Source organism: Sprattus sprattus (assembly GCF_963457725.1).
Source record: "Sprattus sprattus genome assembly, chromosome: 9".
NCBI classification, from domain to species: Eukaryota; Metazoa; Chordata; class Actinopteri; order Clupeiformes; family Clupeidae; genus Sprattus; species Sprattus sprattus.
In genome coordinates, this window is record NC_137928.1 from 22836070 (window position 1) to 22863360 (window position 27291).

A 27291-nucleotide genomic window follows, 5' to 3' on the forward strand; every position below is an offset into this window, starting at 1 on the left:
GCATAGAGGTGTGATGTGTGAGCTCATTTCTAAAAAAGGTGCAAACAATTGCTCATAAACGTTGGTAACTGGTTTTGGAGTACAGAGGGATTTGGGTATTTGTGTTAAAGTGTGTTTATATGTGTGCCAAAGCCTAACAACTGGGAGGCAGTTATAAGAGGTCAGTCCCCCCCCCCCCCCCCCTCTATTTCCAGACCCCCAGCAGTAGCTGAACTGAGCTGAGTACATAATAGACTCAATGTTATTGGGGATAGATGGAGGGGGGCTGTGGGCAAGTAACATCTTGCCCTTCAGTAGCTGGGAGAGGGTATGAGGCCTGGCAGTCGTTAACCCACACAGTTCCAAACCGCTAGCCAAGCTCACGCCTCCAGATCCCCCACCATTCACCCACTCACTCACTGGCCAGCTCAGCCAGCACACAGCACACAGGCTGGCAGGGAGCACCAAGGCTGAACACTCTGAGCAGAGAGGCTGAAGACAGCATGTACTTTTGAAAAGACATTCTGATTGTGTGTTTGTGTCTGTGTGTGTGTGTGTTTGTGTGTGTCTGTGTGTGTGTGTGTGTGTGTGTGTGTGTGTGTGTGTGTGTGTGTTTGTGTGTGTGTGTGTGTGTGTGTGTGTGTGTGTGTGTGTGTGTGTGTGTGTGTGTGTGTGTGTGTGTGTGTGTGTGTGTGTGTGTGTGTGTGTGTGTGTTTGTGTGTGTGTGTGTTTCTGTGGCAACCGTGTAATCTCATCAACTGTGGCTATTGTGTGGGAGTTAGAAAACTCTCCCATCTACTTTAATCTGTGTAATAGTTTAATTGTTTCTTCAGTTAGAGCTGAAAAGGTTCCACTACCAGGAGTCTGTAAGACCAGAATCAGAAGCTGAGTGCAAATTGAATGTGTATTACCAGATGCCCTTTATTGGAACTAGAATACAGATACAAACCCTTACTATATAAACACCACAACACGTTGCTCAATCTGAGAATTGCAAATGTTTAAATGTTTCAATATGCATATTATAAATATGAACATAAAAAATTATCATAAATATAATTACAATGATATTATCATTCATAAAATCGACATTCGTCTTAAGAATACAACAATGGATTACTCTTTTCCTGCATTTGTTTACTCCTCCTTCATATGATTACTATGGTCTAGATCTCTTAACCAGTACCGCAACCATGACTTGCTTGGCCCCTGAAGTTCTATGGAGGTTGATGGAGCTACATGACTCAGTGTCTCTGTGCCTGGTGGAAAGTAAGGTCCGGCAGGGGGCTCTGGCCAGGCAGGGGCTGGTGCTGGGGGAACCAGAGTGCTGTTCCACCCCTCTAGATGAGCACAGTCTGTTGCATGCCTCCTGGAACGGCTGTCTGGACCAGGTCAGGACTCTTCTGCTACGAGGTGTGAAGGCTGACTCCAGGTGAGCCTTGCACTGGGTTCGAGCTAACCACTAATGACTAATTGAATGCTCAGTCAATTGCTTTCTTGATATGTATTATGTCAACTTGACATCACAACTGACACAAAAGCAGCCTCTATGACAGCTCACACCAGTCGTCATGAAGGGCTTGTATGTGTGTGATGTAGCCAAATAAACTCTAAACGTCTAAAGCGAAGTGACTTTCACTACCTTCTCTACACCCAGAGACACCCAAGGCTGGACACCTCTTCACCACGCTTCATTCAGAGGTCACATTCCTCTGGTCAAGTTTCTGCTTCAGTCAGGTCAGGTCGAGGTTAACTGCAGGGACTTCTTCAACTGCACACCCTTACATCGTTCCTGCTGGGCTGGGCACACTACGATAGCCCACTACCTCCTCCAGAGAGGTGCTTCCCCGGTCATGCGCTCCAGCTCTGGGCAGACACCCCTGCACCTGGCGGCAGCCAACGGCCACCCAGCCACAGCCCGCCTCCTGCTTCAGCATGGGGCTCTCCTGGAGGCCCAGGACTTCCACAGGTGGACGCCCCTACACTGGGCAGCATTTGGGGGATGGGGTGAGGTATCAGAACTACTCCTGGATAACGGGGCAGATGTGGACGGGGGTAAAGGTGGTGGAGCCAGTCCGCTGCAGCTGGCCGTGTGGGCAAGGAGCGAGGAGAGTATCAAGCTCCTCTTACACCGAGGGGCGTGTGCCAATGCCACCGGCCCGAGTGGACGCACAGCCATGCACCTTTGTGCCTGCACTGGAGACAAGAAGGTAACTTAGGTCATAGGTGTCATTGTTGGGTCAACATCTCCATGTCCAGACCATGGGCCACCAGATTGACATAATAATGTTTTAAACATATCATAAAAGATGACATATTATTCATTAGCATAGATTAATAAGCAATATCATAAGATTTCACTTCAGCTTACTGTTATGCTAAACAACATATTAACAACTCTTTTTTGACTACACTGAAGACATAGTAGACCTCATGAGAGTACCCACAGTCTCATTTCAATTGTGCACTGTGAGTATTTTTAGGCGATTCTATCCATCCTAAATCCTTGAAGCTTCAGAGAATGTGGATTCAAGGACTCATTGACCTCAGTCACATTATGCTCCCGGTTTGTTTGTGTTCTTTGTTTATCTGTTAGTGGAGCCAAGGCCTCACGCAGGGTAACAGATGGCAGCCGAGTGGGTGAGGAGCAAGGCAACGCTCCTGTGCCTTTAGCACCATTTGATCTGTCCTCACTGCCTCTCTCACCTCCCTGCTCTTCTCCTCTTCTCTCTTCCTCTCTCTTCTCCCATGACCTGACCTCAGCTCCTTCAGCAGCTGCTGGCAGGGGGTGCCCAGGTGAATGTCACAGATAGCAACCTGGCCTCGCCACTCCACCTGGCTGCCCGCAGTGGTTCGCGAGATGAAGTGCTCCTACTGATCTCAAGCGGGGCTCCCCTGGAAAAGCGGGACCACCTCCTGATGACCCCCATGCATTATGCAGCTCTTGGAGACAATGCAGAGGCCGCGAGACTGCTGTTGCACTATGGGGCCAAGGTGGATGCCACGGAGAGACTAGGCCGCACACCTCTTCATCTGGCGGCAGAGAGAGGCCACTGCAAGGTGTCTTACTCTTCCAGAAATCTATCTGTTTTTGGGATGTGAATTATGTATGTCTTGCCATTTAATGGAGATGATCAATTGTCCAACTTAATGTATTTACCAGTAATGATCAATGATGATGTTCATACGTTCATACACAAGTTAATGGACAATAAGCAGATACCATTGGTATTAACATTTCCTTTTGTGTATTTTAATAACTTCCAACTCTTCAACTCATAATAAATCAGTGTATTTATTAAATGATTTATTATTATTTTCTCCAACTCCAGGTCCTAAGAGAGTTCCTGGAAACAGGTGCAGACTCCACGCTGAGAACACAGTGGCTAGAAACGGCAGAAGACATAGCTCAAGAGCATGGGCAGCTCAGTGCTCGACAGATTCTCCAGGAACATCTAACTACTCCAAAAACAAACAGAGAAACAAACATTACCATCCAGACGGAGTTGTAATGACCTGTTCAGTTTAGAAAGGTTGATAAAATGTCTGAATTCTAACACATAGTGTTGAACATAGTGAATTTGGAACATTATTCAGCTATTATGGTAATAAAGACCTTACCACAAATGCCCTTGAGACATATGCCTTTTACTTTGCCCTTGGCACAATAGACAATAGACGCTATACAATTGAATTGAACTGGATTGAATTCCATTAATTCATTAAATTATGTTCTCTTTTCACCTATCTGGCTCTACTCATATCAAAGATAGGCTATATCTCTTGAATTAAATGTTATGACCTTATGGGCTGATGTGGAACAATGTAAAGATTAGGCCTAGTGATTTATTAACGTTATTTGAATAGGCTGTGAGAGGGAAAAGAGCTCAAATGTTCTCATATATCCATGAATGAATATCAATGATATAGGCCAACAGGAACGAATAAAGATTTCATGAAAATACGTGCTGTAAGAACTGCCGGCTGTATAACTGTGGTTTATACAAATGAAAAGTTATTCTTTACGCTTATCTCTGTTTCCCTTGTTTACTGTGACTTTTCTGTAATCACTACTGTGTGCGCAAGTACACGTGTTACGTCACCCATGATCTGCGTTCGCTTCCTGCTGCCACAAGCGACTTGCGTTTGATGGCTAGACAGCTAACGTTAGACCGAAGATGGCAACTGGTCCCCCGTCCTCAGTGACCAATACGTCTACTAATAATGAGGGGATACTTATTGGCGATAAAGTCTACTCCGAAGTTTACTTAACTATCGACAATTCTCTCATACCAGAGGAGAGGCTTTCTCCCACACCCTCAATGCTGGATGGCCTGGATTTACACGCTGAGACAGATCTGCGGATTTTGGGCTGCGAACTCATACAATCCGCTGGCATCCTTCTACGAATGCCACAGGTACCTAGCATTATATTTTCATACTCTGCTTCCACCCTACCGGTGTTCATATATAATCCTCAACACTCATATATGTTTATTTTGTGTGTTTTTATAATGTGCTTTCCTAATTGTTGAGAATTTATGAGCTAACCTTTAGCTAGCTTGCTAGCAGTGTTCATGTTCTGTCAGCTGGCCATACTAGCTACATGCTAACTTTAGATAACGACAATATCATGGATATTATTTGCTGTAACCCAGAGATAATGGCGTAACGTTGTGAAATTGTGTTATTTTACTGGAGCTGGGATAATTAAACTTGAATACAGCGTGAAATGTGTTCGTGTTTATGCCTTGCTAGTGTCTCTCTTTGAAAAACAAAATGGCTGACGCTCATTGTGAAGCTATATGATGCAAGCGATATATTTTAGCCATCTAACGTTATATATCACCTGTTTCGGTTCTGTAGGTGGCCATGGCAACCGGACAAGTCCTTTTTCATAGATTTTTCTACTCCAAGTCATTCGTCAAACACAGTTTTGAGGTAAGTCAACGCCACATCTCGCCACATTTACACTCTGACAGCTAGCTAGCTAACCAACGTTAGGTAAGCCGAGTGAGATATGCGTAACAACAACGTTCTGTCTAGGCAGCCATATTGTACCAGTCTAGCGTATTAGCTAGGTAACGCCAGTGTCTAAGCAGGCTTGCAGGAAAGCAACACATGATGTCCATGTGTTTGCGGGAAAGTGTTGACTGACATAATGTCAGGCAGATGTACATTAGCTCAGGCGTATACAGGCCAATGTTAGATCAGGTTGTTAAACTATTTCATTCACTGCTACATTTATAATGAATGATAAAAGCATTCTTAAGCACAAGTGTTCCCACTGAAAATGTTGATGTGTGTATCGTCTTCAACTCTTTTAGATTGTTTCCATGGCCTGTATAAATCTGGCCTCAAAGATTGAAGAAGCCCCCAGACGCATTAGGGATGTGATCAATGTCTTTCATCATTTAAGACAGACGAGAGGCAAAAGGTAAACATGGCTTTCGGTTCTTTTCTGTCTTTCTTAAACAGTTCTGTGTCTTTCCTCTGTCCCTTGTGCCAAAATATTCCATCCAGACAGTCTGTCTGTTTAATACGGTCAACTCTCATCATTTAGCTTAAATGCTGTTTTGATAGATATCTGGAAATGTGTGTACAACTTTATATGGTGATGATGAAATGTCCTAATTTCAGTGCTCTTCTGTTTTGCCTCATGTTCTCTAAACCATTTTAAAACTTTTCAGTTTCCTCATCAGTCATAATTGGTATTAACAGCAAGATAGTCTTCCGCTTACTTCATCAAGTGAAATGCGTCCAGAATGTTTACAAGCCTGCATTAACTTGCTTTGGCATATTCATTTTTGTGTGAAGGCACAATCCATGCCTTTGTTAAAACACAGAATTGGAAAGATTTTTGTTCATTTGTAAATCAGTACTGTGGTATTAACTTGAATTCTCTTTTCCCTTGCAACCAACTAACAGCGACCAGCTACATTTACCAATGCCTGGGTGATGTGGAATGGTACGTAGAGATGAAGCTGTCGGCATGGCAACAGTGAGCGAGGTGTCGCTTCCCCCCCTCCTCCCTGGGAGAAGCCAGTGGTCTGTGTGCGGTCACTGGGATTCGGGGACGACAGGTTGGCCGCTGGTCTGGGCGTCTGGGAGACTCCTGTATTTCAGTTTATTCTTAATGTCTCTGCTAACACTAGGTGATAGCACTCATTTAAAACTATCAACAACAACAACAGCAAAAAAACTCACACGTCATGGCTTTCACAGAAATATCATTTGCACATTTGAAGAATGTCTGCACTGTCATATCAAGCATTAGTTATCACTGTTGTTATTGATATGTTCATTATAAGTGACTCTTGCCGTGTACACTGTACCCGCAGGTTGGGTGATGCATTTGCCCACTTTTACCTTGAATTGAGTATGTTGGTATCTTCACAGAGCTCACATTGAACAAGGTACATAGTTGTTTAAAGGATAGGAGGTACATAGTTGTTTTAATAACTAGTAGGAGACTATGGTGCTGTGGTGTTCAAATTCTACTCAGGTCAAGGTTAACCAGACACTTGTTAAGGCAGGATGTTTGTTAATCGTTAAGTTCTAAAGTCAGAAGCTCTAGTAAGATTGTATTAAATTACCACAGTAGTATTACCTCAGTAACAATGAAAGTATAGGTGCATTGACATGGAACTACCATCTTTGTAACTTTGATGGACTTAAGTTGTCATTGAACACCTTTAAGAAGATACTAAGCTGATATTCTGAAATGGTTGTGTACAGTAGTTGTTGTTTTTTTAGTCCAGTTCTTGTTAAAAGTAGGAAGATGGTAAAATGTGATGTATTGTCATAATCACACAGGACTACACTTCCAGAATGTCTGATATTTTTCTATAGTTGCCAGGATAGAAATGTCCTGTGAATAGGGCAAGATTCTGGAATAACTGATTTTCAGGGGAAGCTCTGTAAAATGAGTCTCACGGTCAGACAGAATTATGATTTTTGGAACTTAGGACGTCATGAATCGTCGAACAGGTTGTGGTATTATGTTATTTATTGGCTGGTAACTGATGGTTCACTTGCTGTAGCCTGTGGCATTCCTCAGTTAAGTGGTTATAGTGGGGGTCAGTTGGCTGGTTAAGTATAGAGATTTGCATGTGATGAGAGATGTGGCCAGTATGTGAGGCCCCCTAACCACTAGCACAAGTCATTTAACGTGTTGATTCCTCTGTATGACTGACTGAAATACTGCAAAGGCTGTTTTCTTAACATGAGAAGCATTACTGTGTTTTGTCTACAGTTGACCAATGTTGCTACAGTACAACCTTACATGGCCAGACGACCAGATATTTGGAGGAGAATGTCTGCTGCGCCCAGGACTTGATAAGACATGTGACCCCCATGTGCAGTGTAGATAAAATTGGTGCAGTACGTGGTTGTGTAATGATGTTTCTGTCGAAGCTATGATAAAGTGACAGCTGAACCCCTGGGGTTCCTCTCAGATGTGTAGCAAGACTGCAAGTTTTACTGAAGTTACAGGAGTCACTGTTGCCTTTAGTTGGTTGGAAGGGAAAACAGTGTAGATGAATAAAACAGAAGGGCACTGTCCTTGTCTTTGCTCCCTTTTTCTTTCTTTTGCTCTTCCTTATTTTATTTGTCTGGGGAAATCTTTTCATTTGTCATTTCCTTTATGAATCAGAAGTACAAGCCCACTGGTTCTTGATCAGAACTACATAAACACCAAAAATCAAGTCATTAAAGCTGAGCGGCGGATCCTCAAGGAGCTGGGCTTCTGTGTTCACGTCAAGCATCCGCACAAGGTGAGTAAGGGACCACCCAGGCAAGCAGGCCAGTGTGAATGTGAGCGCTCATACCTAGTAAGAGTCTGTAAAATGTTCAACAGACACAGCAGTTTGTTAGCGAAAGACACCTGTGTGAATTTGTATGCAAGTCTAGTTTACTCTCCCCGCCCACACACACACACAAACACACATTAGTGCGTGAGAAAATGTACATGACCCAGTTGTGGCTTTGAAACACGGTTGCTGCTATATGTGTGTATTATCTCTTTCAGATCATCGTCATGTACCTCCAAGTTCTAGAATGTGAGAAGAACCAAACGCTGGTCCAGACCGCCTGGTAAGTTTGCGGTGTCCCACGTGCAGCTGTGTGTAGATGGCCAGATTGCTAACCTGCTAAATGACTGTTTGCCTGGATTCTGCGTAAGCCTCCTGTTTTCTCTTGTCAAATGGAAAATTGTGTGTGTGTGCGTGTGTGTGTGTGTTTCTCTCTCCTTTAAAGAAAAATGGTTTGAATCTTTATTTTCAGTTAGTTTACATATATGGAGATCTCAGTTTAACTTTGTACTTTTTCTCTACTCTTTGATTAAAGGGTAGTCCATGATGGTAAGTCTCATAAAGAACCTCTGAACTCTGCTCCTCCAACCACACTGACCTCAGGAATCTCCCCCCTGATTGGCTACCCCTTTCGAGACAGCCAATCCAGTGCGAGCTCTCTACCCGAGATTCACTGAAGGGGGCCTTTTCCATCTGGCAACATCATCTTGTTTTCTTGGGGGTGTCCAAAGGATTTGTATTTTTTGTTTTTGCTTCCAAATTCTACTTGTCTTCTGAAGTACAGTAGATGTCTCTAGCATTCTGTCAGCAGTTCTCTGTTTATAACAGTTTAGCTGTAAATTAGAATTTTCCTTACATTTAAGTGTCAGGTTAGTCTCTTTTTTTTTATTTGATTTGATTTTTTTTAGAATAATTGTAATGTCTTACTGTATCGTCATCCTCTCCCAAACTGATATGGTCTACAGACATGTGTCTTACAGGACTCCTCCTGTCTCCACGGACCTGTTGTGACGTCGCCTTTCCCAGAAAAATATCCAGCTGACCTTTAGATTGACTGTCATTGTAGAGTGTCAGAGTTTGTCAGTAACTAAAAGTCTTGAGGAGTTAATTATTAATGGTGTCTTTCAGTTGAGTCATACTGTCACGCGGTCTCACCGGTGCTAATACTTCTATGTCGAAGTAGACAGGCTTCATTTTTGAGGCGCTGCAGCACAACCCCCATTTTTTGTTTCTGTTGCCCCCCCCACCCATTCACCTCCCCTGCTGTCTGTCTGTGTGTGTCTGTCTGTCTGCCTGTCTTAGCTTTAGTTCAGTCTGTACGGTTTTTCCACTTTAACCCAGCAAAATGCCTCCACCTTGTTTAGCCCACAGATTATGTAATGTTTAATCAGTGCAACATGTAGTGGCCTTCAGCTTTTTGAATCTGTAGCCATGTGAATCATTACTAACAGGCTGGCGATTACTGGAGGAAACCTTTGTGCCCATTACTGTGGCCATGCCTTGAGCAAGTCTCGCTTGAGTTCATCCCTCCCCCCGGGGGCCTGTTGTTCCACAACTGTATTTGACCTGCATGTCATTCTCGCAATGCAAGCAAATATCACCTTTGCCCCCTTTATCCTCCCCTGTTTATCCCTGGCCCTTCATTCAGCTTCTTAAACATGAGACCTGAGCATTGCTGATGAGGCAGACCTTGAATTCTCTCAGGTCATGAGCACAGTACGATGCCCAGGGTCTCTTCAAATGCTTGCATATATATGTATAAATATATATTTGGATTGGTCAGCTATCAGTTGCATGCGCACATGGGGTCCTATTTTGGCATGTACAGTTGTTTTAGCGAACTTCTTTGGGTTCCTCCTTTTTTATTTCTTTTTGTTTTGAATGTCTAACTCTCTGTTAGAGGACACCTTGTAGCTTGTCTAAGCACACTGGTTCAGAGAGATAAATGTGTACATTCCTACATCTGTTGTGCATGGACGTATCCTGGACAGAGAGTGGAGAGAGGAAAAAGGACAAAGCTAATCTTGAATCTCCATAAATGTGGCTAAATTGACTGCATCACTTCAACCTGTTCTGAAATTGGTTTCCTTTTTCTTCATGGGGGAGTGGGGGAGTAAGTGGTAAACATGTGAGAGGACGCTGCAGTGTTGCTCTCCTCCTTGTTTCTTTCAGGAACTACATGAATGACGCCTTGCGGACAAATGTGTTTGTGAGGTTTCAAGCTGAGACCATCGCCTGTGCCTGTATTTACCTCGCTGCCAGAGCCCTACAGGTAGGATCACCAGCATCCACACCACCCCAAACCACCCCATCCACACCACCGCCCCAAACCAAAGCACGGCTCCATGGGTCTCCATGCGTTGAATGGCATTGTGTAGACAGCAGGTCCTAACATCAGTGTCTCCTTGTTCTGTTAGATTGTTCTGCCGTCTAGACCACACTGGTACCTGCTCTTTGGAGCCACAGAAGAGGAGATTCAAGAGATTTGCATCACCACACTGAAGCTGTACTCAAGGAAGAAGGTCAGTTTCCTGCTCCTGCTTGAATGCTTTTTTTTCTTTGGCAGTTGAGAAGATTGCAACTATTTGCTTGTAGTTTATAGTTCCTCATCCATTTGGAATGGCATCTTGCATCTATTCTTTGAAATGTTGTCACCCACATAAAATGTGTTGGTTTATTTTGGCTTTTTTGTGTTTGTTTTAAAGATTGCTAAATGTATATCCCGTTACAGCCCAACTATGATCTGCTGGAGAAGGAGGTGGAGAAGAGGAAGGTGGCGCTGCAGGAGGCCAAGCTGAAGGCTAAAGGCCTGAACCCTGATGGCACTCCTGCCCTCTCCACCATGGGCGGCTTCTCCCCGGCCTCCAAGCCAGGTGAGTCACAATACCCCAAACTGGCATTCTCCACGAACTGGCTCCCCCCCTGGACATGGCTGACCATCTGGCCCGATAGCTGTCAGATCCCAGTGGGAATAGAGTTGGTCTTGAACTGCTAGTCTGCTTTTTCCCACCCATGTCAGGATCGCCCAGAGAGGTGAAGACAGAGGAGAAGTCTCCCAACTCCCAGACGCTGAAGCCTGTGAAGAAAGAGCCTGAGGAGCGAGCGCAGGGCTCCAAAAGCCCACACAACGGGTAAGCTCCTACACCGCTCTGCAGAGGGTTGGGTGATGTGTGGTGATGTACGATTAACACTTGTTGACCCTATCGTGTTTCAGTCTCAGGAAGGAAGGCAAGCTAAGCCACAACAGCAGGAGTGGCAGCCACTCGCGGTCCAGGACAAGATCACGTTCAAGATCACGCTCTCCCAGAAGGCAGTATGTAATATCCCATGTTTTTGTTGGAGATTCATTAGAATGCTGCACACACTCTTCTTTGTAATGCGCACTACGATTATTATATCGTAAATCCTCAAATAAAGACCGGGATTCAATTAGGCGGCGGGCTTCAGATAGGAGCCGGGGACGTGGTCGATACGGACAAATAAAGACCGGGCCCCGAATACAGGCCGGGGGTAAAATAAAGGAGCCTATTTTACTGTAGCCCACCAGCATCAGTCCATTGGCATATAGTAGACATCACAATTTTATTGAATGCATACAAGTTCTCCTCATGTTCAATGTTGTTGGCTAATTTCATGGGCTGTTTGCAATAAAAAAAAATCCCACGTAGGACTACTAGGCGAATTTGTTATTGTTCATTAAGGCGTGTCTGGCAATTTGATATTTATTAGCCTAAATGCATGTATCGAAGCCTACTGTTGTTTATCTGTAACGTTTTAGTTGGCTAGGTTACTTTTTCCAAAAGGGATCATACAGCAGTAGACTATGGCACTAAGGCGAAACTTTGAATAATAAAGTCAAAGAGACGGCGTATGTTGAAGAACATTCGGGAGAAAAAGCAGCAAAGCAGTTTGACATTGACCCGAGCCGAATTCGATACTGGAAGAAGCAAAATAATGAACTGAGGCAGCCAAAAAGACCAGCGCACGACTAGCAGGTGGAGGTAGAAAGAAAGTTAGCTTTCGTCGAATGGATTTTTGGATGACCATGATGCAGTGTCTAGAAAAAAGATTAATTTAAATTAAGCTTTGGAAGTCTTTTCCTCCCAGACTGCCACTGGAGACCATAACTTCGATGTTTATTGTTCAACGCATATGCAATGAATGATATTAAGCCGACTGTAATTATGCCTATTATTTAAATAATACAATTCTATAACAGAAGATAAGTAAGAAATAAAGGCCTGCCCCTAATACAAGCCCGCCCCAAATAAAGAACAGTGCGCTGTGCAGCCTAAGTAAATAAAAGCCCCGGCCACAATTTGAGGATTTACAGTAATAATTAAGCGCTTTAAGGCTAATTCAAACTCTAATTGTCATTTTTCTGATTTTATAAACATCTTGCATTTTTGGTATTCAGTGAGAAAGGACGTAGTTTTTCAACCACAAACCAATCTGATGTCAACCCTAGCCATAGCACAGTTCTCCTGTGTTGACTGGTGGTCCGTCTGTCTGTCTGTCTGTCCGTCCGTCCTCTATGTCTCAGTTACAACAACAGACGGAGCCGCTCCGGGACCTACAGCTCACGCAGCCGCTCCCACAGTCGCAGCCCGTCTCCACGGCGACACCAGAACCACGGGATCCCGCTCTCGCCGCTGCTGCCACACCTGAAGGCCAAGCAGCGCGATGGCGCTGAGTCCAAAGCGGCCGGCCGCCATGCCCACAAGAGGAAGCGCTCGCGCAGCCGCTCGCGCTCCACCAGCAAGCCTCGTGAGCGAGACCGAGAACGGGAGCGTGACCGGGGCAGGGAGCGAGACAGAGATCGCCTCTCCTCCTCCTCCTCGGACCCGAAGAAGCACAAGCACGAGCGCAGCAGCGGGGGTGGCCACCACCGGGACCGGCGGGAGCGATCCCGCTCCTATGAGCGCTCGCACAAGAGCAAACACCACCACAGCAGCGGCAGCAGCCACTCGGGCCACAGCCGACACAGACGCTGACCCCACCGTCTCTCTCTGTCCCTCCCTTTACCCACTATCTTCTTTTCTGTCCTCTTCTTTCTTTGTCTGTCTGTGTGTCTGTCTGCCTTTCTGTCCTTCACTAGCCCTTTTCAGTGTCATGTAATGTTGTGGACTGGGGGGGGTTGGGGGGGTGGGGGACATACAGTGTATAGTTGGTGACATGCCAATGTATTACGGTGAGTGCTTTGATTTTTAAAAAGCAAAACGATTTTTTTGTTTTTGTTAGGGTGGGGAAGGGAGGGGAAGGGAAGTTCACCATTTGAAGAAAAATTCAGGAAAGACATCAAGACTTTGCACAGTTCAAAAGAGGAATACCAGGTCCATTCAACTTTTTTTTTTGTTTCTTCCTTTTTTCCTTGGACTGACGTGTGTATATTTATAATACATACATATATATATACAGTTGTACAAATACAAAAATGGTATTTCTCTAGAAATAGACATTTGTTTTTCTGAACAACTGGATGCAGACTTGTAATATAATTTTAGTTGTTTTTCGGGGGTGGGGGGGTTGGATTGTGGTTTGAAAAAAACACTGGTTTTTAGTCTGCATGTGTTTGTCTGATTTTTACTTAATAAAAAAGTAATCTATTCTCAGTTTTTGATATCTACTTTTTTAAATGTACTATTCTGAAATGATGACCTAGTCTTCGGATTTAGTCAGATAACCGACTGGTCAGTTTAACTTTTAATACTAATGTTTCTTACAAACCAGATGACTGTGAAATCATCCTTTCTGACTTGTGAGTGCTGGGCTGTTATTTTTCATTAACCTTTAGAACAAATTAAATGTTTCTTGGTATATTTACCAGATGTAGCCAACACTAGTCTTCCATAAAACAATAAACTGCACCAGTTTAAGGAGAGGGAGTAGGATAGTTGGTGCATCTAATCAGTTGCCAACACATTGGACATCAGAGAATCCTGTCCAGACTCAATTGAACCCCTTTTCTAGAAGCACCATTTCCTGAGCCTGAGGATGTAGAAGAAAAAAAGCGATTGCGGGTGACTTTATCTTGGAAATTAAATTTGCGCTTATATCTGTGTACAAGTAGATATGACTGCCTTATTTTAGAGACTGCTAAATTTCTAGACCATTTATGAATATCAGGCGGCTGCGCTGTGTGATGACTAAAGTAATGCAACCAGTTTGCCAGTAGAGGTCACTGAACTACTACAGATACGGGTCCATTGTTCTGAAGAACTTGGTTTGTATGTCATTTAGGGGTTGTAATTTGGTATTCAAATGTCTATAGCACATATTTTAAATCTGACTGTTACTAATACCTTCAAAGTATACTATACGTTTGTGTAAGGGCAAGCCTAAGGACCTTTCTAGTGATGTGTAAATGCCTCACCCAGTAGTGTTCTTCCACTGACTGGTATGCAAGAAGACTTTGCCCAACCTTTTACCTGCAGAGAAGAAGCCTTTCCATGCAGCTCTATAGCATCTCCCACATCCTGTGTGAATGCAGTTTTGGTTTCACAGCCTCCACCAGTCATTTGACAACTCCCCTCCTTCCCAGTCTCCACATGACTCCCTTGTTCAACTCATCCCCTCCCTAGGCTTTGAGATCATGGAGGGCTGGATGGTTGGTCCACACCCCTCTGTGGGTAGACCTCACTTTTTGGGAAAGGGCCTGTGTGTGTGTGTGTGTGTGTGTGTCAAGAGGAAAGGAAAGGAGAGTGGGGATGAGTTCAGTCTTCTTGAGAAAGGGGCCAAAGCATTTCTTCCACACCCACACGTCACACCACCTCATCTGACAGCCGTGGGTGGAAAAGGCTATTCAGTCCAGCAATGGTGCGTGACCCATGCACACGCGCGCGCGCGCGCACACACACACACACACACACACACACACACACACACACACACACACACACACACACACCACCTCTACCTCTACCTCCCCCCACATTCCCCTCCCTGGGATCTATGCATGCTCACAACAGATGAAGGCTGTAGCCAAGGCAGCAGGAGAGAATTAACAGACCGCACTATGGGCCTTTTAACCTCTTCGATATCTTAGAGGGCAAGAGTGCTACCTTGTACTCCCACCGACTCCTAACCTTTCTGGTCCGAAGATCCCGGGGCTCCGGACACACATCACGACACCATGGTACATCCCCTCATTACCAATACGCTCTTTGACCTTCAGTCCGGCAACAAATACATCTACCGCCGGTAATGGGTACTCGAGATTGCGAATAATTTTCTTCTCCTTTCAATTGCAAATGAAATGACTCATGTGAATGTGTTGCCAGGTAATGTTGCCTGACCCCATTAGCTGGAATTGACCTTCTTCAGCTAGATGCAGGGACGCTCATATTTGTGCCTAATTCAGTGTGAGGCGATATGATAAATATTCCCTAGGCCACTGCTCACATAATGATAATTCTATAGAGCTGGTGATTTTCAAAAGAGTGTTCACAAAACTTTCTCTATATCTATGGGGTTGTAAGAAGGCACACGTGTTAGTACACCAGGGACGTGTCATTTTGAAAAGTAAAAAAAAAACAATTATAATAATCATATATAATTATGTATTATAAAATAAATATTCATATTTCTCTAGTTATCTGTGTTACGAGTTAGTGATGGGAAGTTCGGATCATTTTACCGACTCGAATCTTTGAATCTCGTTCAGTAAAATGAACAAATCTTTTTTCGAGTCATTCGTTCATGTTAATTTTATAGCCAATTCACTGGCGTAAATACGTCCACTACAAACACGTATCATATTTTCATGGAGGTTACTACATGTAAACCAGCAGATACTTATTCCTGCATTCAAATAATATATTATGAAAGTTTGGATGAAATGGTCATTTATTATCACATAAGCATTTAATGATCACGCTGCACTGAACTGTAAGTAAAGTTTTAAAAAGTTAAAATAACTAAACCTGTAATTATTTCTTGTGAACGAATATCATTCACGTCTTACTAAACATAGACACTCGAAAGTGAACTAGGTTAATAAGTCCTTTCTGTTTCCTCTTCTGAGCCTATGCAGGTTACGTGAAAAAATATCCAGAGCCCAGTCAAAATGAACGAAACATTTCGGTTTTCTCTAGCTTCCCATGCTGAGCCTATGCAGATCACGTGAAAAATGATTCAAATACTTGTATCCGGCAGATGACCTAATCGTTCACCTCCCGACCGTCTTTGGATCAACGTTTCGTTCATCTGCCGGATATCGTTCAATGATTCGTTCTTTTGCCGGATATCAGTCTTTCGTTCAATGTTTCGTTCTTTTGCCAAACGTGTCTTTGGGTCAATGATTCGTTCTTTCGCCAACCGAGTCTTTGGATCTATGATTCGTTCATCTGCCGGATATGGGTATTTCGTTCAATGATTCGTTCTTTTGCCGGATATCGGTCTTTCGTTCAATGTTTCGTTCTTTTGCCAAACGTGTCTTTCGTTCAATGATTCGTTCTTTTGACAACCGTGTCTTTGGATCTATGATTCGTTCATCTGCCAGATATGGGTCGTTGGATCCTTTTCCACGTGACCTGCATAGGCTCAGTACAGTCAGCTAGAGGAAACAGAAATTATTCGTTCTTTTTCCGACTGGGTCTCTTTGATACGGGTCTTTGGATCATTTTTACGTGACCTGCATTCAACAAATCATTTCTGTTTCCTTGGCTTAGCCAATGCAACAGTGCCAGTTGTCCCGATGCGCGGTCATGAACGAGAAAAAGAATGAATCTTTTTTTGAGAGGACTTGTTACTCTCGAGTCGTTGTAAGGATTCGTTCAAAATGAACGAATCGTTCACGAACGACACATCACTATTATGAGTGTCATTTCTGCATGATTCCGATCATTTCGAGCATTTTTATTATCAAAATCGCTGAATTTGAGCATTTCCGGTTCCCAGTGACAGTGATCAGCCAATGAACATGGACGTGCCGTGAAGGGAGGCAGATGCATTGGAGTCTATGGGTAGGCAGTGCCTCCCCTAGGATTGCGCAATCACTCCAAACTGGGTTTTACGCATGCGTGCGCAAGCGTAGAACCTTTTGAGTTGAGCTGAAAACGCATTGAAAAATATTGCTAGTGAGGCACGCACTACCACTGCTTCAAGAAGGGAGGCGAGCGAGAGGGCACTTGTTGGGTATATAATCTGACGTTGGATTTCTTCTTCACTTCTACTTGAGTTTGACAGCGAAAATGGAAGATTGCATTGCTAACCTGAAGCAGTTCTCAAAATTGGACTTGCAGTCCAAACGTGAAATGATTAATAATGGGAGACCAATGGCGGAGCTAAAATGTTTGCTTCAAACGACGGGACCGAAGGTATTGACATTGCATTGGAGTGTTTCATGTTTTCCAACGGGACATATTCATGCGGAACACAAACCTCGCTAAAGGCTGCTAGGTGCAGTGGAGCCGTGAATGGATTAGGAGCTTGCGAGTGCAGTGCACCAACTTTAAATTATACCGGTCAGTAGAACATGTTGGTATTGTGTGCTATGTCTGTGGTGTTTAACTGTTTGCTTGTTAATACCTTGTGTAAAAAAAATATGTAAATGTCAACTTCGAATTCAAGTGTCCGAGTTGCAGTGATGGGCAAGCTACTTGATTTTTGTAGTGAGCTAAGCTATCAGCTACTCTACAATAAATTCAGCGTCACTACACAGAAGCCACCACTCAAAAAAAAAAGTAGCAAGCTAAGTTACATAAACCTGTCAAAAGTAGTTTGATACATTAGAAGCTACTTTCAGTTAAACAAACTGCCAAGTCAATGCAATTGTAGGGATCAACACAACTGTCAGTCAGATAAAAACGGTTGAATGGATGAAATTCGTGTGTTCGTATGTTTGTGTTGGATGTCATTGACGTTGACAGGAACTTTTTCTTTGGATTACAAAGAAGGCATCTGAAAACATATTTAGTTTCACTCGTCTCTTATAAAGTGACGTACTTTTGAAGGTATGGCTGTTGAGTCAGGTATTCAAACGCAGATGAAAACAAATGCAGAAGACCTCGCCTACCCTCATCTTTTGTCTATTTCTAGCATTTTCGCAATTCGACTCCCTGAGCAGACAGCACGGACTGTTCACTTTTTAACTTTCATCATCTTCAGCTGTATCTAAATATCAACAGCATTCTAGTTATCCGGTTGTCTAGAATCTGCATGCAAACTACCAATTGAAAACTAGAAAATGCATTTCCTGAAGGAAATACCAGTGCATGAAATGCAAAAGTTAAGAAAGAACGATTAAAAGAAAAGTGAAAGAAGGAAGGAAGAAAGGAAAGAACAGTAAAAGAAGGAAATAAGAGTTGAAGACGGAAAGAAGAAAGGAAAGAAGAGTGAAGAAAGGAAAGAAAAGTGGAAGAAAGAAAGAAGAGTGGAAGAAGGGAAGAAGAAAGGAAAGAAGAGTGAAGAAAGGAAATTAGAGTGGAAGAAGGAAAGAAGAGTGGAAGAAGGAAAGAAAAGTGGAAGAAGGGAAGAAGAGCCGAAGAAGATAAGAAGAAAAGAAAGAAGAGGGAAAGAAGAAAAGAAAAAGGTAAGAAGAGTGGAAGAAGGGAAGAAGAAAGGAAAGAAGAGTGGAAGAAGGAAAGAAGAAAGTAAAGAAGAGTAGAAAGAAGGAAAGAAGAAAGGAAAGAAGAGAGGAAGAAACAAAGTAAGGAAAGAAGAGTGAACAAGAGTGGCTCTGGATAAAGACAGTAAAGAGTGAAAATATTGACAGAAGGAGAAAAAAAGAGTGAAGAAGAGAGATGGAGTGTGAGAGAAAGTAGAGTGAGAGTGATAGAGAGAAAAAAAAGTAGAGTATGGAAGGTGTCTATTAATATTCCTTGTTATACAGTTGAATGGAGAGGTACAGAGAGAAGAGGACCCTTGGAGGCTTGCCGCAGGTGTCAGTGAAGCACAGGTGCAAGCCAGTTTAATTACCCTATTATGATGTCATAATGGCCCAATGTAAGTCAATGGGAAAATTTAGATTTGTTTTTCTTTAATAACTTAAAAAGTATAAAGTTTAGAAAAGTGAAAAATACATAGCATAAGTGTCCTTTACAAGACCTACGCGACAAAGTTTGAATGAAGTTTCTACGTTAAGCGGTTGGAGCTGAATTAATCGCAGAAAAAGGTAAGAAGAATAAGAAGAAGAAAATGCCTAGGAATAACAATACAGGGCATTTCATGCACTGTAATAAGAAGAAGAAGCCTAGGAATAACAATACAGGGCATTTCATGCACTGTAATTAGGGGAGAATTCATTCCCCTGCCTCCTATGACTGCACGTCCCTGGAGCAGCGTCTGGTGTACTTGAAATGACGATATCTATCTATCTATTTTCACTCGTCTCGCCTAAAGTGATGTACTGCTTAATTTTTGTGTTTGATGGCTGCAGGGAAGCCTGTTATGAATGAACATCAGAAAGGTCCAGGATAAATTAGCTTTCGAGGACGCTACTGCGGTACTTGATCAATAAAAGAGCTTAGCTACTGAAAAGTTACTTGGTTTTGTAAATAGCAACGTTACTGCCAAGCTACTGACAAATGTAGTTAAGCTAGTAGCGTCGCTACAAGTAGTGAAGCTACTGCCCATCACTGCCGAGTTGTGTAAAAGGTTATACTTTCCCTAGACAAATTGAAATGAGCCATATCATTGGTGGGAGGGCTACATACGCTACCTTGTAACTATTAATATCTTATTTGACACGGTGTAAAAGATCAATTACCACACCGATTGTACGTTTAGCTGTAGGCCTATAGCCTCGTAAAAGTCAGTTGACAAGAGTGGCATAACTTCTTATAATAATAATAATCGTTTAAAAGTGATGGTATTAGACAATAAAACAAAGTTTTTTCAGTTCTGGTGAGATGACAATTTTAAAACCATAAGCATATATACACATGTATGATGTATACATTTCTATTTTTTTTAAACAACTAGAGATCTGAATGACGTAATCACTTCCGGTTTCTGTGCCTCACCAGCTGCGAACCTCACCGCACGTCACTGTAGTACACATCATAGACATATAGAATTAATTCTATATAGTATGGTACACATCACCAGGCACTCACAAGCAGGGACACTGCCCTGCGGTTTAGCCTGCGTCACTTCCTCGCATTCCCAAACACCGCCATCGTCACGTTCACGCTGTCGTCATGGTTAATGCTACGCATTCTTCGGCCCTGTTGCTAGGGCAGTGATAATTGCAGGTGGGGTTTGACGCTAACAGGAGGTAAGGCTTTCCAGAAAATTACAGGTGTGGCTGCCTTGCCTGGTTGGCCTTCCGCAAATACGGCCTTTCCCGAGATGCAGTTTTGCTGAAGTGTAAAGTGGAGACTACAGAGTCTGTTTGTTTTTGCGTGTCTCAATCCAATGATTTACAGCAGCCTCAAACAAAACCAAAAAGGCTACAGCATAGGCTAAAGCCTTTACACAAAACCGGTCTCATTAAGGATTCCTTTCTACCTCTTTTCGTCCAAGGATTCTCATTAACAAATGTAATTAATGCATGAGGTACTCACAGCAAGCAGTTTTTCTCAAAGAACAAAAACCACAGACACATGCTGTTATTTCTCTGGTGTGACAGCCCTTACGACTCAGGAGTTTCCGTTCCATGGACCAGTGCTGTGAGAACAGCAGCTCCCATTCATTCTGCATCTCTCTCTCTCACACACACTCACTCTCACAAAGCACAGGATATTCAAGGGCATGATGGAAATAAACGATTTGTCTTTTGGTAGATGAATGAAATGAACTGTATGTCTACCTGCATGTAGCCGTGGAATAAAAATTAAAAAAAGAGGAAAATAATACCAGGCCCTTTTTTCCATGGAGGAATATGACTAACAGAGCACACAGGTCATCCATTTTCTGTATGGCTCAACAAACATGTATTATGTTGAATGGCTGGAGATACAATGGAAAAAAATGTACACAATATTTCATTTATTTCTTCAAACTATTTCCCTACAGGGAATCTTCTGATGCCATTCATATGTACAGGGTGTGCCTGTGCCCTACTTCAGCTCATTATCCATGTGCTTCCATCAGCATTCACCACTTACATTTCACAAGCCATAAGTCAGCTTTCTGTGGGCGGTCATGGGCATATGGGTTACAATTACAAGTAGCAGAATCTTCCCAGCTTCACCATTTCCAACATTACAAAGACTTGCATTCTCATCATTTTTAAGTGTCACTGATGTCTCATCACAATCTTTCACTCCCATCCATCTCCTCTGGCCTGCCTCTTCCTGACTGGCCTCACTGACTCAAAGCCCAACACTGCAGTGGTGATCAACTACTCGCCCTTCTCAACATCAATGCAGAGACACGCAGCAGCAATAAGATGTGGCCATGTGGTACCTTTGTTCCATTTTGTATTGTTTGGATATGTGTGTGTGTGTGTGTGTGTGTGTATGTTTGTGTGACAGCAGTGCTGACCCTGTACATGGAAAGCGTGGGGTGTTTATGTCTCTGTGGCGGCTGCTCAAAGACCTGCGGACATCAAAGGCAGACAGCGGAAGGAGCGGGAGCGGCGTGGAGGCACAGGAAGAGGCCGGCTCTGCCGCGGGACGTGCCGCTGCTCCTCATGAAAGGGCCCGGGGTCAGGGGCCGCCGCCGCATCTGGAGGGAGGGCCGGAGCTGCTGGGTACACACCACTCCAGCACACCTCGGTCAACATGACAACAACGCTGGAGGGAAGAACGAGCACACACCCTTACCCCCTTTAAGATCTGTGTGTGTGTGTGTGTGTGTGTGTGTCATGTCGTCCTGACTGGAGACCTGAGGGAGTTAAAGAGTTTGAGGAAGGAAACACTTGTTAATCTTCATCTTTTCAAGAACTCAAAGGAGGGGGTGAAGAATGTTCGTGTTTATGAGTGCATGTGCCCTAGACTACACGGGGAGTACAATGGATGGAATATACTTAAAGGCACCCAGTGCAACTTTCGAGGCTTAAAAATAAACATTCAATTTCTAGTCTTTTTTACACGTAGTAAGTTTCAATAACTCCATGTCGGTATGTAATGGTATGGAGTTATTGAAACTTACTACGTGTAAGAAAGACTAGAAATTGAATGTTTATTTTTCATTGAATGTTTACATAAAGTTGCACTGGGTGCCTTTAAGGTGCAGAGAGAGAGAGAGAGAGAGAGAGAGAGAGAGAGAGATGTAACCACAGAGAATTGATTGGAAATACAAAAAAAAACACTTTATTAGAAAATCAATGGCATCATAATCACATTTTCTCTTCCTGAATGAGCACAAGGTACAAACACTCTGTATGTCTCTGCATAACAGTTTCTATATTAAAACTAAACACTTCCTCATCCGTGAAGGTGTCTCAGCTGAGCTAGTTTCTGGTTACCTAAAGGAGACAGACTCTGAGCGGCCTCCTCGTTTTTGCCCTGTGTGTCTATGGTTGAAACTGGCGCTGTGTTTCGGGGGGTGGGGGATGAGGAGGGGCAGCAGCTCCCCTTTGGAGGTTGGGTCCTGCCCCTTTACGTGACGGGAGAAACACAAAAAAAGCTTTCCATGTGTGCTCCTTCTGCCAAGGAATAAGAATATTCCATACCATACAGATTCCCAGCTTTCCTCGAGTCTATTCAGAGAGAGAGAGAGAGAGGGAGAGAGAAAAAGCGTGACAGGGAGGGGGAGGTATGGAAAGACCTTGCAGGGAATGAGTAATGTCAATCACGCACCAATAGAAAAAAAAAGAAACAAGGCCATAGACAGGGGAGAGGAGTGGAAGAGAGCTACTGCGTGAGAAAGACCTTGTGAATGGACTGTGTTTGTGTGCGTGCGTGTGTGTGTGTGTGTGTGTGTGTGTGCGTGTTTGTGCATGAGAGAGGTCCTTGTGAAAGGCCGCGTGTTTGTGTGACTTTGTGGGGGAGAGCGTGTGCGTCTGAGTAAAAAAGACCTTGTGTTCGTGTGAATGTGTGTTGTGGGAGCGTGCGTGCGTGTGTGTGTGTGTGTGTGTGAAAGAGTGAGTGCATGCCTTGGGAGGAGGGTGTTTACATCTGTGGGTGGCTAGAGATGAGTTGTCACGCTCGCTCTTTCCTGCCTCAGAGTGTGTGTGTGTGTGTGTGTGTGTGCGAGTGTTTGTGTGACAGGGAGAGAGTGAGAGAATGAAAGCAAGTACATGTCAAAATCTATGTCAGTTAGATGATTATCGATGGCCTGTCATACTCTTCTTTCCAGCTGCATGAGCAGCACAGGTGTGCGTGTGTAAGAAAGTCTCTGTGTGTGTGTGGGTGAGTTTGTGTCCGTGTGTGTATGTGTTTGTATTTTGTGTCTGTGTGTGTGTGTGCATGTGTGTGTGCGTGTGTGTGTGTGTGTGTGTGTGTGTGTGTGTGTGTGTGTGTGTGTGTGTGTGTGTGTCTGTGTGTGTGTGTGTGTGTGTCAGACTCGGTCATTCCTGCTCAGGAGCAGAGTGATGCGTCGGTGGGCTTCGCTAGCTGAGCTGGAGGGTCTCTCCCTGGCCAGCCTGGGGAGGGTGGGCGTTGACTGGGACTGCCCATGCCAGGAGGCCCTGCTCCGTCTCTCCCTGCTGCCTGCCTGCGTGCCCATGGGGGCGGGTGCTGCTGCCGCTGCGCGTGGGGAGGGCCTCTGGGGGACATGGGGGGACAGCTGCAGGAGCTGCTCTTTGGCCTCCGAGAGAGCCGTCGTCAGCCCCTCTCTCTCCTCACATTCACGCCGCACCGTCTCCTGTAACAGGTCCATCTGTCGGACAGAGCGAGAGAGAAAGAGAGCGAGAGAGAGAGAAAAAAGAGAGACATTTTCTCAATAAAGCCCATTAGCACTGAAAGACAGACAAAGAGAGAGAGAGAAAAGAAAGAGAGCAAGAGAGAGATACAGAGATTTTTTTTGTGTGTGAAAGAGACACAAACAATGCCAACCAACCTGTCCCTTACAGCCTATAAGAAAAGCAGACAGCCTTTGTTCAAAAACATCACAGCTGTCCACTTTTCCCTATAGCCAAACCCTGTCACAACACACAAAGAGCCTCATATGAGCAGACAGTCAGCAGTATGACTCGTGGCAGGGACATTCTTAAGCACAGACACATGTACATGTCCACCATATGAAAGGCCTTGCCCAGGCTTCAGTGACACAGTGGAGGCTAACTGAACACCATGTGTGTTTTGTGCGTGTGTGTGTAGTTGTAGCTGATGTGGTCAGCCAAGAACCATATTATCTGATTAATTAGAGGTTTAAAGGGAGGGAGGAAAAAGAAGAAAAAGGCTGTGTGATAAGTCAGACGATGGAAACCACAGCCATCTCCCGGGCAGCTCACAGCGCTTATTATTGGATGCACAGCCCTAGTCTTCAGGCGTGCCATGAGCGGTGTGCTAGTACTTATGAAGACCCTCTTTTGAGGAGGGGGGGGGGGAGAGTAGTGATTCTCATCTTTCTCTTTCTTCTCTCTCATAAATATCGGCAGCTCTATGACAGGCGAGGTGGTGCGGGCATTCCTCGCAGTCTGGGCCGTCCACATCAGAGGCCAGACCACAGTCGCACATGTGCACCACATTGAAGCCGCTTGGCACGATACAGCATCCCCAGCCCTCCAGGTGGAAACAGCACCATCCTGTGGTCAAACTAAAGTACCGCAGGAGAGGAATGTTTCTCTTCAATCACACCCCTAGGGGAGCAAACTTCTCTCTTTCCACACACACACACGAGCGCACACACAAAGACACACAAAGACACACAAACACACACATGTGCTGGCTATGACAGGGGTCTGTAAGGCAACCCCTGCTGCCAAGGGATCGCTGAAGTGGAGCCTCTCTGCTGTGAGCGTCTGACGTCAGCGAGCTTTTTCACAGGCGCTCCCCGCGGTGGTCAGACGGTCAGACCACATTAGCAACGTGCCGCATCACAGACTGCTTACCTCAGACGTGATTCACAGTCTTCTGCTTGGTCACAAGATGCCAGGGAGTGCAAACGCAGACTCATGCTCACACGTTTGCAGATGTGTGTTCACACACACACACACACACACACACACACACACACACACACACACATGTACTGGGTTAGGTCTGAAGACCTTACTCGCAGTAAGGAAAGGAACTGAACAGGCTGAGTGAGGACACTGTGACCGTGACCTCCCATCATCCTCTGCTTCACACCAACACCTCGGTGACGGTGACGGACAGAGAGCACGATCTCACACAGCAGGAGAGGATGCGCGTTGTCTCCCGGGCAGGGACGGGCGAGAAGACATCTTCCTCTGCTGTGAGGGAGAGGAAGAGGGCGGGGGGGGGGGGGGTCCCGCCTCCTTAGGCCCACTGTTATGATCACAGGCTTAACTCTCACACTGCAATAAGAGCACTTCCAGCTGTGTGCAATTACTCTCACACTGAGACAGAAAGAGCCAGGGAAAGAGAGAGTGAAAGAGAGAAAAGGAAGGGAGAGAAAGGGGGGGAGGTAAGGGGCAAAGAGAAGGAGGGTGGCACAAAAGACAACTGAAATTGTGGTATTCAGAGTGAGACAAGCAACATTTGCATATTGCACTTACAGAAAGAATGTGCATTGGTATGTGATTTCATGCTGAACTAAGCAAACATACACACACACACACACACACACACACACTTACACAACTCCGAGAAGTGTCTGCTACCTGATAGACCTGCTGTATTTTTTGCATATTGCTCTGGCTGCCAGCACAGACTCTGAGTCCTATGCACAACCCTGAGGTTGCCCTGTCTCTGGCATAAATACATAATGCCAGCTCACAGGCTTCAACCTACCCATCACACCTCAGCACACAGGAGATCAAAAGGAGGGATGGACAGAGGGAGCTGAGGAAGGAGGATTTCTTTTTTCTTATCTGTGAGAAGAGGCTGAAGCGTGAAACATCCTCAGGCATCGATTTTATATCATGCTTGCTTCCCAGAGCCTCTTTATGCCATCTTAAAATGCAACGCAATGCAGCCCACAAAAAGACCGTTTGACTTCGAAAGGGAAGAAAGGAGAGGACAGATGAGAGGAGAGAGGAGAGAGGAGGGGAGGAGATAGGGCTGTGCTCTCTGGCTGGCATAAAGGAGTATGCCAGCTGTGAAATTCACATCACGAACCAGATGAACTTGTGAGACTCACCGTACACTTGTGCCGATGGGTCGGTGGGTTGGGTATTAAGGCGCCTGCAGGAAGAGGGCAGGAGTGTGTGTTGTGTGTTGTGTGTGTGTGTGCAGGCGTGTGTTTGTGTGTGTGTGTGTGTGTGTGTGTGTGTGTCCACATTCAGTTATGGATTTCTGTGTATGTCTTTGTATGAGAGTGTGTGTAAGGGTCAATGTGTGTTTCTGTTTGTGTATGTGTGTTTGTGAGTTAGTGTGTGTGTGGTTTTGGTTTTGTGTGTGAGGGTGTGTGTGTGTGTAGAGAGAAGGCTTAGAGTTGGGGTTGGCGGGGTGCTGCTGAGGTGGGGGGCAGAGAACTAGAGGGAGAAGGGGAGAGGAGAGGAAGGAGAGGAGAGGAGAGGAAAGGCAAGGAGGGGAGAGGAGAGGAGAGGAAGGAGAGGAGGGGAGAGGAGAGGAAAGGCAAGGCAAGGAGAGGAGAGGAGAGGAGAGGAGAGGAATGGAGGGGAGAGGAGAGGAGGGGAGAGGAGAGGAGAGGAGAGGAGGGGAGAGGTGAGGAGGGGAGGGGAGGGGAGGGGAGAGGAGAGGAAAGGCAAGGCAAGGCAAGGAGAGGAGGGGAGAGGCGAGGAGAGGCGAGCAGACAGCTGAGAGAGTGTCGTGACTGTAACCACAGACTGCCCCCTGGAGACACGGGCATGCGTGTCAACAGAGCAAGTGCCTCATAGTGTAGTCTCTGTCTCCGCTGCTCTCTCTCTTACTCACTCTATCCTCTTTCCCCCACCGACCCTTTGCCGCTCTCTCGCTCCTCTCTCTGTTTAACTGGAACAATTCAACTTCAGGTCAGCCTCATCTCTCATGCACACACAAGTCACCCATGGCCCTCTCTCTCTCCCTCTCTCTCTCTCTCCCTCTCTCTCTCCCTCATCTATCTACATGTTTGGCACACACTTCTCTGTTCCTGTTTCTTGTCTTTTTCCAAATGAAATGCTATTTTAGAGTAGCTTCTGTCACCTTCTCTCAGCCTGTGCTGTCTTTAGATAGTTGTTTCAATCCTTTTATCACATTCAGGGTTGAATCCTTGTAAGAATCCATGTATCAGGGTTGTATCCCACTAAGAATGTGCACCTTCAAATGATCAAGGGTGTATACAATCATTCAACAATTTTAACATACATTAATGTATGCACAGTTACGAGAGCTCCCAAATGTATACATTTTTAAACCAATCTACCTTTTTCTGTGACTTTTTATTATATTTTTCATTAGCTAACAGTTAAATGTTACTTACCTACTCTCTACATAAGAAATGCTTAATCCAGAATCATGTCCTATAGCTATACTATGCAACGGTAGTGTATTAATGTATGCTGCTACTACCTCTGGATTGCATTCTCACCTCCTCCTGCAGGGCGGCGCTGTGGCTCTTGAGC

At 44.7% G+C, this 27291-nt stretch overlaps 2 protein-coding genes across 3 annotated transcripts; both read left to right on the forward strand.

The window, feature by feature from the left end:
- Positions 1–1172: 1172 nt before the first annotated feature.
- On the forward strand, positions 1173–3491 carry ankrd67 (ankyrin repeat domain 67; the record flags this gene model as incomplete). Its single annotated transcript, XM_080844828.1, has 4 exons — positions 1173–1411; positions 1637–2189; positions 2743–3039; positions 3312–3491. 4 exons carry the CDS (start codon positions 1173–1175, stop codon positions 3489–3491), a joined length of 1269 nt encoding a protein of 422 aa, XP_080700954.1.
- A 666-nt stretch (positions 3492–4157) lies between these two features.
- ccnl1a (cyclin L1a) lies at positions 4158–12910 on the forward strand (the record flags this gene model as incomplete). 2 transcript variants are annotated; one of them, XM_080844826.1, is made up of 11 exons in its annotated part: positions 4158–4397; positions 4846–4920; positions 5307–5416; positions 7634–7754; positions 8009–8073; positions 9963–10062; positions 10208–10312; positions 10522–10663; positions 10810–10921; positions 11005–11103; positions 12334–12910. In XM_080844826.1, the coding sequence occupies 11 exons, from the start codon at positions 4158–4160 to the stop codon at positions 12782–12784; spliced, it is 1620 nt and encodes a 539-aa protein (XP_080700952.1). In that variant the 3' UTR covers positions 12785–12910. The 2 variants fall into 2 exon arrangements, with proteins under 2 accessions (XP_080700952.1, XP_080700953.1); XM_080844827.1 differs by having other exon boundaries at positions 12259–12477.
- Positions 12911–27291: the final 14381 nt, after the last annotated feature.